This window comes from Coffea arabica, chromosome 10e, assembly GCF_036785885.1.
Source record: "Coffea arabica cultivar ET-39 chromosome 10e, Coffea Arabica ET-39 HiFi, whole genome shotgun sequence".
In the NCBI taxonomy this organism is placed as follows: Eukaryota; Viridiplantae; Streptophyta; class Magnoliopsida; order Gentianales; family Rubiaceae; genus Coffea; species Coffea arabica.
This window is the reverse complement of record NC_092328.1, coordinates 39,426,691-39,438,341: the sequence shown is the minus strand read 5'-3', so window position 1 is coordinate 39,438,341 and position 11,651 is coordinate 39,426,691. Positions and strand designations below refer to the sequence as shown.

At 39.6% G+C, this 11,651-nt stretch overlaps 1 protein-coding gene across 1 annotated transcript; it reads right to left on the bottom strand.

Moving 5' to 3' along the window:
• Positions 1–594: 594 nt before the first annotated feature.
• Positions 595–8,187, bottom strand: LOC113711451 (uncharacterized). Its single transcript, XM_072067143.1, has 4 exons — positions 6,774–8,187; positions 2,643–6,607; positions 996–1,105; positions 595–907 (listed from the first exon to the last, which is right to left on the bottom strand). Exons 1-4 carry the CDS (start codon positions 8,185–8,187, stop codon positions 595–597), a joined length of 5,802 nt encoding a protein of 1,933 aa, XP_071923244.1.
• Between the last annotated feature and the right edge of the window lie 3,464 nt (positions 8,188–11,651).

Here is an 11,651-nt window from a genome sequence, read left to right as displayed (position 1 = left end):
TATTTTCATCAAATTCATTATCCCCATAACCCACATTATCAAAATCATTATTTTCCCAATTATCTTTACCATCCCAATTCTCTTGGGATTCATCTTCGGCATTATCTTCATCACTAACCAAATTAGTATCATCCAAATCATTAGTTCCCATTTGAACATCATTTTCGGGTTTTGAATGTGCTGTAAGCCTATAACAGCTGCTCATTAGGTGCGAATAAGAGGGTTGAGTTGTCCACCAAGTGTGTTTCACCGCAGACATGCTTATCCACGTTGCAACCAAAAAAAAAAAAAATCAAACAAGCCAAAGGAAATTTGGAAGCAAAAGATGAACATTACCAAAGAGCAAGCCTGGAAGGGACGAGAATACTTCAAAATAATGGAGCCATGCTGCTATCCAGGTAATTAGCCCAAAAGATTGGAATTTAAAATAGCGTTTGTTTGAACCTACAGGGCATACAAGCATTCTCATGCTATAGAATCACAAAAATGAAATTAGCAGCTCATTTCTACTCTTTAGGCCAACCAAAATGCCGAACACATAGTCTGGATTGAACCCAGCTGATGAACTAAAAGAAAGAAGAAGAGAAAAATGGCTTAAGCTAAAAGAGGGATTGGCTTTACAGCACTTCTTATTCGCTGGAATGCCACCCTCACGTGTTCCTTGAGGCCTTTATTTTCACTTTCCACATCTCCACTTTGTTTATCAAGGTGTGTGATGTTGTCGTCAACACTTATCCCTAGTTTACCATTCTCCCCAAATTTTAAATCTCCAAAAAGAGAAACAAGGAGTGCATGTACTATTTTTTCAACTTTCCTTGCATCTTCTTCCTCACTCACCACAGGTTCTGATTCCACTACCACCTTAGACATTTCCCTGTTGGCATTCAAACCAGAGCTACAATTGAGTCTGCCAAAATTTGGCAGCAACAGAGGATATTTCGTCTTGAAACTGCCAAAATTTGGCTTGAAGCCTTGAAGCTGTAGCTTGTTGGTACTTGGTAGAAGTCACAGAGATTTCGTCTTGTTGGTAGGAGCTGTAGCGGTGGTGCTTTGATTGATAAAGTAGGGTTTCAGACAGCGGTGGAGAAGAAGTAAAAAGTGAAGACTGAAGAAATGACAGAGGACTAAGGAGAGGAGAAGATGAGAAGAATAGGAGCTTTTGACTTTTTGAGGCAAAAATTGTTTAAAAAATTGCAATTAAAGTCTGCAATTTTTTCATAAATTACAAACCTACCCCAAATGTTATCATTTATTTGCAAAATGGAACCTCGTATTTTACAAATTTACAAAAATTTGTAGGATGGTAGGATCGTATGATCCTACTTGATCCTACCGATCCTACTTGATCTTATGTAGATTAATGCAATTTGCGATTCCAAATATGATCTGGATCGATTTTGGTTATCTGGATCCATGGTTGTCAAAATCGCGATCCGGATCGTAGGATCATGCGATCCGGATCGTAGGATCATACGATCCTACGATCCGGATAATCAAAATCAATCCGGATCGCACTCAGAATCGCAAATTGCATTAATCGACCATAAGATCGAGTAGGATAGTGTAGAATCGTATAGAATCGTACGATCCTACATCGATCCTACAAAATTTTGCTAATATGTGAATATGAGACTCCATTTTGCAAGTAAATGAAAACATTTGTGCAATGTTTTAACAATTTTTGCTAAAAAAGTCAAAACCCGAACAGCTCAGCGACACGTAACATAGTCGAATTGCCATAGATTGAAGACCTAATTCAAGGCATCCCAACAGATGTCATTGCTTAGATGGCACCCATGTGTTTACATTTCATCATTGGAGGTTGATAATTATTTTATATTTGGATATTATGATTGTGTAAACTGTAAAAGCATTTGATTTTAAGACTTGAAATCATGACAGATAACAGGTTTATATTCTCTTCTTTATTACTTGTCATATAGTAAGTAAAAAATGCTATATATTTATGAGTAATTTATTTATTTGATATCTTTTAGGAGGTACAAAATGGTATATGAATTTTAAATTCATTAATTTAGTAAATTTAGGAACTTTTGGTAGGATCTTACGATCCTACGATCCGATTCTGTGAAACTAAAATCGATCCTACGTAGGATCCCGATTTTACAAACCTTGTCTGGATCGTAGGATCGTACAATCCTACGATCCGAATCGCGATTTTGACAATACTGACTATACTGTGGTACTAAATTAAGTTTTGAAATATCAGGTATTAGTAACTTTATGATATTAGTGGCGTAGGAATGAATTGAAGATTATGTGCAGATATCTAGCAAGAATAGTACATATTGCAAATGATGAATTTTTTGGAAGAAAAGATTGTAGGAAATGTTTGTATTTATTTATTTATTTAGGAAACTTGTTCAATTCAAGTTGTTGGTAATAATTAGATGTAGATGTATTTAAAAAAAATAAAAAAATCATATTCAAAATTTTAAAAGACATAATTTGGCATAGGTATCATCAATTTATATTAACATATATATATATATATATATATTTTTTAATAAAAGGGGAGAACCCCCCAAATTTTATTCAACAGCAACAAAATCATACGACGAAGGAAGCAAACCCTCCCTTCAATACATGCCAGAAAAATAAGAAAATACCTAACAACTAACGTTTCGAATATATGGATAGCCCATTGCATCCAAGTTAATCAACGACCGAGCCCTACTTGGAAGCAGATGATGAGATTGGAAAGTAACAAATGGACTCTCCAAAGATAAAGCCGCTAGGCTGTCTGCCACAGCATTCGCCTCACGATAGATATGCGTAATGGTCCCCTGCACCTTACCTAACAACAACCGAATCTGGCTTAAAATGCTACACAACGGCCACTTACCAATCGATTGACTAGTAACCAGCCGGGCCAACACTAGAGAATCTACTTCTACTAAAATATCTGACAACCCTGTCCCAACACACCACTGTAGACCAGTTAACAACGCTAACCCTTCCGCATGTACCACCTCACATTCCCCAAACTCCTTATAAAAAGCACCAAGCATCTTCCCTTCAAAATCCCGTACCACTCCTCCGCCTTTCGCCAACCCATTTGACACACTTGCGTCGGTGTTCAGCTTGACTGCCCCTCGAGGAGGCTTCCTCCAAGATATAGCTTGCGGAAAGAAAGATTTATGTGGTTTGAGCTGAAAATACCGTGCAAAGTAGGTATCCGTATCCCCCTCCAACTGAGACCTTTTCAACATACGCGCAGCCCCCAGAGCAACCAACCACCCATTGATGTCTGAAATAACTTTAAAGCAAGCCGAGGGAACATTACCAAACCGAGCGTCATTTCTACTACGCCACAGAAACCATAACACTACAACAGGTATAACACACCGAACATGATCCAAACGCCCACTCCCAGAAGATTGAAACCACACCACTAGCAACGAAGAAACGCATGAGAATGAAGTCCACGGGATACCGCAAGCGCGGAAGAAATGCTTCCAGACAGCACTTGCCAAGTTGCCCTGCACAAAAATATGATGCAAAGACTCCTGTGAATCACCACAACAATCACACTTGGAAGCCAATGAAAACCCTCTAGAACGGAGCTTGTCATCCAACGGCAGAAAACCAGCCAAAATCCTCCAAACAAGGTAAGACATCTTTAACGGCAGCAATGGACACCAAATTCCGCGCCACACCAAAGACAGGTTACGCCGCTGTCTAATTAAATCCCATGCAGACGACACAGTGAACCTACCATCCGTTGAAGGAGCCCAAACCAATTCATCCTTAAGAGCTGGATCAACACTTGTCTGCAAAATACTATTAACGACCGATCGAGGAAGAACCTGGAGCAAACGTTCAATATTCCACCCTGTAGAGCTATAGAACTCAGCTACCAAACAATGAGGAGGCTCCCCATCACACTGGCTACTAAGCGGTTCGTCAAAAAGCCAACGATCGTACCAAAAATCGACAAACCCCTCACCAACACGCCAACGAAAATTGGCTTCAGCAACAGTCCGAACTGAGCAGACCCGCTTCCATATTGCCGACCCAACACCAACCTCTGCCGAGGACGGATGTTGGTCACCAATGTACTTTCGATGCATGAACCTTGCCCACGTAGAATTCTTTTGACGTATTCTCCACCATAATTTCATTGCAAACGCCTTCTCTACATCCAGCAGTGATCTGAAACCCAAACCCCCTTCTGCGACTGGAAAACATAATTTCTCCCAGGAAGACCAATGAATCCGTCTCCCATCCTTGCCATCCCACAAAAATGCATTAAACAGCCTACCTAGCCTTAGAAAAATCCCCTTCGGTGGTTTAGAAACCTGCAATAAATAAATAGGCATTGAGTTCAACACATGCCGAAGCAATATGATCTTCCCCCCAGCAGACAAGAAGCGGGAACTCCAATGAAGAAGCTTTGCTCTAACAGAAGCAAAAACTCCATCAAATAAAATACTCCTACTACGGCCACGAAACAGTGGCACTCCCAAATATCTCACAGGCCAAGATTGCCCTTGAAACCCCGTAGCTTGTTGAATTAAAGTGATGGTATCCGAAGGAATCTTCGATGAACACAGAAACCTACTCTTGGCAAGATTTATTTTTTGGCCAGAAAGAATTTCATACTCTCGCAACAAGGACGACACAGCTTGCAGACAGTCAACCGATGCCCGTGTGAAGATAACCATGTCATCAGCAAACGCAAGAAACGGGACCAGCCCCCCCTTACTCAAAAATCTAAACCTCGGAGTGTTAGCAACCAGCTGCTGAAGTCTCCGTCCAAGGAATTCCGATACAAAAAGGAAAAGAGTAGAAGATAGAGGATCCCCCTGACGTACCCCTCTAGTCGATTTGAAAAAACTCGTGAGCTCCCCATTAACCAATACAGAAAACCACACGTTGGATATTAACCGAAAAACCAGATCTACCACACCTTCCTTAAAGCCAAATTCACGAAGCATGTACAAAAGAAACCCCCATTCCACCCTGTCATAGGCCTTCTCCATATCCAATTTCAAAATTACATTAGGATGACGCAATTTCTTGTCCAAATCCAGAATTAATTCCTGAGCGAGGAGGACATTATCCTGTATCCCCCTGCCCGGTATAAATCCAGTCTGAAACTCCAAAATCAACTTAGGAAGGAGTGTATTAATGCGGGTAGACAAAATTTTCGAGATGATCTTCGAACTAACGTTAGATAAGCTTATTGGTCGAAAATCTTTCCACTCACATGCACCCTCCTTCTTAGGCAGTAATGTGATCGTGGTACTTGAAAATCCGCGGGGCATCGAGGCACCAGCGAAGAAATCCTGCACCGCATCCATGAAGTCGTCCTTGATACACTCCCAGCAACTTTGATAAAAACCCCCTCCAAACCCATCGGGTCCCGCAGCACTCTGAGAGTCCAACGAGCATATAACCGTGTGAACTTCTTCTACCGATGGAGACTTCAGCAACATATCGTTCTCTTCTGGCGTAAGTTTAGGCAGCTCAAGTGACGGCCTGATGCCAGAACCTGCAGCGCGGTCTGCTGTGAACAACGTGGAGAAAAAATCACTTGCTGACAGCTTAATATCCTCTATACTATCAAACCAACTGTCGCCACTTCCCCTGATGCGTGCAATAAAATTACAACTGCGTTTTTGCTTAACTGCTGCATGGAAAAAAGAGGTATTAGCGTCACCCTCTTTGATCCATTTAATCGCAGCCTTTTGTCTCCAAAATTCACATTCCAATGCTAGCTCCCGAGAATGAAGTGCCCTAGCCTCGTGAACTGCCGTCCTAGACACCGTATCCCGATTCTGATCATACAAAATTTCCTTGGCCAATAAATTGTCTGCTGCCTGTTTGACCCTTTGAGAGACATTCCCGAAAACCTCCACATTCCATCGAGATAAAGCTCTTTTAACCACCTGTAACTTATTAAAGAATTTCTGCATTCCCACTCCAGAAACAGACTGAGACCACGCCAACTTGACTGTTTGTTGAAAACTGGAGTGACCGCGCCAGACATTGAGGAACCGGAATGATGATCGCCTTGTCGATGTACTACCCCCCTTGACTAGCAACGGACAATGATCAGACCGCCCCCGTTGAAGATGAGCTACTCTAGTCATCTCAACATCTGCGAGCCAGGCGGCATTAACGACCGCTCGATCCAGCCGCTGCCACATGCGACCATTGGTCCATGTGTAAGCAGACCCATCGAATTGAACTGGAAATAAGCCACTGCGATGTAAAGCTGAGTTGAATTCTTCCAAATCTCGCATATTCGGAGAAGATCCTCCAATCCTTTCCTCCGCGCAAGTAATAACGTTGTAGTCTCCTACAGCAATCCACGGTAGAGTAACGGACATGGAAAAATGCTCCAAAGCCTCCCATAGCCTTCTCCTACCAATTCTGTTACACTTCGCGTAGACAGCTGAAATAATAAAAGAAGAGCCAGAAGGGAAAGACAAATAGACATGGACCAATTGATCCGCAGCTTCTACAAAAGAATATCGAACATCCGAACACCAGAATATCCAAATTTTGTTATTCACGAAAGACCTAGCAAAGTCAAACCCCAAAAACAACTGCACACTCCCCAGATGAGAGACATTGGCTAAAGGTTCCAAAAGAATCAGTAACCTAATATTATTTGATCTACAAGTACAACGAATATACCGCAATGACTCCTTGTTCGTTGCACCCCGAATGTTCCACACTATAAACTTAATCGGATTTAACATTATTAGACCGAAGATTATAATGCGCAGATGAATTCATACCTTCTCGTTTCCTGGACTGCCTAGGACGACCCTTGTGTCCTTGAATCAACTTTTGCAGTAATTGAGAATCCGTATCATCCAGACACCCTCCAACCGGATCATAACAAAGCTTAGATGCTTTGATTCTGCTGGGTAAGCGATCCTGAAAACTTTTCAACTCCACCAAAGAAATCCCTCGCCCCCCTGACCGCCCTTCAGAACTAGACCGCACCAGACGAACACGATCGTGAGTCCGCATAGGAGAGAGCGAAGAGGAATGCCGTTCATGGTTCGGCCCTTCAGACACAGTTGCAATTAGCAGCCCACGATTATCCCCGTCAGAAATGAGGATATCATCTGATAACTCCTGAAACGGGGAAGAAGAAACTTGGCGACCTAAGGCAAGCAAATTCTGCGTATCTTCATCAGCCCCCAGAGACGTATTTGAAAGAACAGGAACATGAACAAGTACAGTAGCTTGAGGAAAATTTCCCTGACTAGGATTAGCAGACTGAGGTGGCAAGTCAGCAGTAGCCTCCGGTGCCACCGGTGCATCTGGCGCTTGTATCCCCGGAACTTCCACTACCCCAGAACCCGCAACAGGCAGAGAGTCATCAACAGCAGATACCCCCTTTGGTTGAAAAACTTGTCTGACGTGCGTTTTAGATGATGGACCAGAACGAACCGGCCTCAATTCCGGATGTTTGCGATGACAGATGGCTTCTGTATGGCCAATCAACGAGCAAAACCCACAATAAGAAGGATAATCTTCATATTCAATTTTTTGCCAAAAACCCCACTGATCATCTCCGATCCAAATCCTAGATTTGGGAGGTTGCAATACATCAACCTCCAACAAAATACGGGCAACAGAAGGGCGTTTCAATGAAGCCGTAGCTTCATCCACTTTCAAAGGTCGGCCAAGTAGGGTACCGAGTTTAAGCAGAAATTGCTTTTCGAAAAACGGCAGTGGAAGACCCGGAAAATTGACCCAAACTGGTGCAATGGATGACTCGGCTCCTGGTTTAAAATCAATTGTCCATTTCGACAGAGACATATGAAACTTGCCAACATACCAAAACCGACGACACCAAAGCCTGGTGTAATCTTCCTCCTCTGATGGACGTAAAAGAATGTGCTTGGAATCTAACAAACCTATTGGGCACTCGCCCCTCAACCCCAACGAAACAATAAACTTGCGAATAAGTTCCATGGAAGGGCGGCCTACGGCAAATCTGCCGACCAACGCATTTGAGTAGGGCGCTGCTATCTGCAACATATCTTGATGAGAAATCACCAACGAAGGCTCCCCCTTGTATGTACTAAGAAGGCCAACACCACTTGATGTGGATGACGGAGATTGCGAAAGAACAGATGCAAACGTCTTCGCTGGTCGAACGAAAGGCGGCGCCTCCCCATGCAGGAGAGCCGCCATGAGAACCTAACCCGAACCCTACGTGTGTCTTAGAACCCAGAGAGAAAATTGTCCCAAAAACTTGCTAAATGGTAATAAAATAAAATGGCGATATTAACATATATAACATTAGCATATTGAAAATATTAACAATATAATATTTTGCATTAATCAACAATCTTTATGAACTTAAATAATTCAAAGTAAATGATCAATTGTCTTATAATGCATAGCAATTATTTTCTTCTTACATTTTTGCATTATATTAAAGACGTAGATGAATTCATGACTTAATAGAGAAACTTATTTTGCATTTGAAATACATTTGTAGTAGAATATGCATAAAAGTATCATTTATCACCCTATACTCATATGATATAATAACTCCTCTTTCAATTTTTTTCTAGTTAAAAAATAATAATAAGCTTATTAACACTCAAAAGGTTAGTAATAATAATTTACAAAAAATTTATTATAGTAATATGCATTATTATTGGATTCTAACAAATTTCAGCTTTTTTCAAATTGATATGCTACTTGAATTTCATAAAGTAAAATATGTGCCATATGTAGCATAAAAAAAAGAATGAAAGTTTAATGACATGTTATGCATAATAAAATTAATTTGTTTTACAATGTTTAACAAGGTTAGTTTATCTAATTGTAACTATTTTATTTATTTTGCTAAAGAAATGCCCAAATAATTGAAGGCCATAGTCATAGATTAAGTGATCAAGACATATCCTTCAATTTGGTTTGCAATTCAAACATGCTACAAATTTTCATTTCGAAAAAAGAAATCAATTTTTATATCTATTTGATTTATTTTTATTTTTTTCAAGGACACATGCTATCTAATTATTTTCGAAAAGAATATATCTCAATTTGTGTGTAGCAAGGCTAACTAGAATTAGAAAGATCTAGTTATAGGAGAAATGTTAAGATTTCCAACTAAGGCAAGAGTAAAGGAGAATTAAAGCTCGAAAGCTCTCTGCAAATTTTTTGAGTTTAGGCTGACAAAATACTTACCAATGACAAGTTGAGATAATGGAAATGTGAAGAAGGATCGAGCAGCTTTCATAATAGGTTCAAAATTTGGAATGTAACGGTCATGCGAAACTAAAGCAGGGTCATTAGAAGATGATTATTAGCCCTTAAACCCATAGAAAGGGGGTTACTAGAAAGAAAAAGAGCACCAAGAGAATGTCAACCCCATTCATGGCATTGTACATAATCTACAACTTGATCATGGTAGACTTGAAAAGCAATTGACAAGAGCATTGGACTTAAACTCCATGGTCAATATCAAATTTTCTAATTTTTGTGATAGCATACATGCTAAAGATTTTCATGATTGGAAATCTTCCTTGGAGACCTATTTTGAATGTAAACCGTTGCTGAAGATCATAAGCTTTGTTTGTCAAGATGAAATCGAAGGAAATAGCACTTCAATAGTGAAAATAAATAGGAGTGCAGCGAGATCGATAAGAAAAATAGTATATTTAGACTTAGAAGGAAATGAAATTCAAGCTATGGAGGCGGTTCTTACCAGGTGACTTATCTTATGATCTCTATGAAAGTTTTCATAATTTGAAGCAATAGGGATGAGTGTAGATGAAAACGTTACTGAATTTTACAATCTGTTAATCCATGTGGAATTGAATAAAATAGACGAACAATTCACTACTAGATCTGGCAGGCCTAAGACTTGTAGTATGAGATGAGATAGGAATTAAGTGTGTCTTTAACTGGGATGATGCCACAGATAGGGATTGACAAGCTAAGAAATGTGGTCTTTGTTATGGACCTTATCAACTTCTTTTTTTTTGTGTAAATTGATGCAGCAAATCAAAGGGAAATGACGGCTATTCAGTGCGGTTCAGCTACTATTCAAAATGCCAAATACTCCTATGTGAATCCTAAATATCATTTTCTACCCTTATTTCTATTTGTAAACAAATGTTGAGCAATTAAAACTCTCTTACAGTGGTCATTTAGGACAACATAAATGTAATACATGTGATACCCCAACTTTTAGGATACTATTGTTGTTTAGCCTCAAAGAGAATATTACGGTTTCTTTATTTTATTGTTTTGTTTTACAGACTAGAAACCCTAAATTCTAGAAATAAAGTCTAATCAAAACCCTAGTTTCATTTGTGACTGACCATTTTCTCAAATTTCTCATATTTCAACCGAAACCCTAATTTTAATCACTGGAATTGTAAAACCCCTCATGTTTTCTCAAAAATGCCCTTTTAATTGGAAATTATGATTTTATAATAACCCTACCACCCAATCACCTCACAATAAGTGCAAATGAACATGAAAGTAAAGGGTTTCACTTTTCGTTTTCAAGTTGGAGCGAATTAGGGTTTTCACGTTTTTTCGTAGTGTAATTATCCGGTACGGAGTGAGGATCAAATTTGGTGCTTATGAGTGACTTTTAGGTGAGAAATAATATGTGATTAGAAGCAATGATAAAAAGTTAGTGAATAGGAAGTAAAACCCTAGTACGTGTGATTTAAGGAAAAACGGTGCGAACCGACGTGTACCGTGTACTACCGATTGAACCCACCACTTGATCACCACTTTCTTACCATACAAGCTCATTAATATTTGAGCAAAATATCCTCTCATTTTCCAGCTAGCTTTGACCGAAATTTAGGGCTAAAAATGCAAGAAAGAAAAAGAAAATTTTGGTTGGTATTAGTGGTGACAAGTGTCACTCAACCATGGCTACTTAAACAAGCCAAAAGTCCAACCTTCTTATCCTTCATTTTGCTCCATTTCCCTCCATTTTTCTGCTGCTTGGCCAAGACAAGAGAGGAGAGAAAGAGAGCAAGAAACAAACTTCCTTCTTCTTGAGTTGAGCCATCCAAGTGAGGAATTAAAATTCTAAACCGATTAAAGTGTGAGTTGTGAGCTTGAGAAGCTAGGGGAACCAAGAATTCCAAGAGGAGGTGAAGTATTACTCTTGCAAGCTTCATTTGTTGAGGTATAAGGCTAAACCATGGCTTTGGTTCTTTTATTTTGGTTTAAGTTGTTGTATAATTCATGTTGTGGGTGGATTAGTAGTGATACAAGTTGTTATGATGATTTAAAGGTGATATATGTGAGTTAGGGTTTGAGGTATTTGCTGCCTATACTTGCTATATGGATGATATATGTTGTATCTAAGCTTATGTAAGTGGTTGTAGTGATGATTGGAGCAAGAAATCAAGAAAGGTTGCATTGAAAACGAAAAATTCCAGATTTCGGGAAAATTTTAGCCCATTCTGTCCGGTTTTATTGCATCATTCTAGAGGCCAAATTAGGCTTATCATAAAACATAAAAGTTGTAGAGAATGATATTTTATAGGTGCCTACAAAATTTCAGCTCAATCGGAGCAACGTAGCCTGTGAAAAGATCAAAATACACTCGCTGCCCTAGGATATTTCCAGTGATCCGTTTTGGACAGTTCATCCAATTGACTGTGTTTATT

Coding starts and splice junctions, on each gene's coding strand:
- LOC113711451 (XM_072067143.1), bottom strand. CDS start 8,187: ATGGCGGCTCTCCTGCATGGGGAGGCGCCGCCTTTCGTTCGACCAGCG. Junction 6,608..6,773: donor GCAGTCCAGGAAACGAGAAG/GTATGAATTCAT, acceptor TGGAACCTTTAG/CCAATGTCTCTCATCTGGGG. Junction 1,106..2,642: donor GCTATCCATATATTCGAAAC/GTTAGTTGTTAG, acceptor TCATTTCTTCAG/TCTTCACTTTTTACTTCTTC.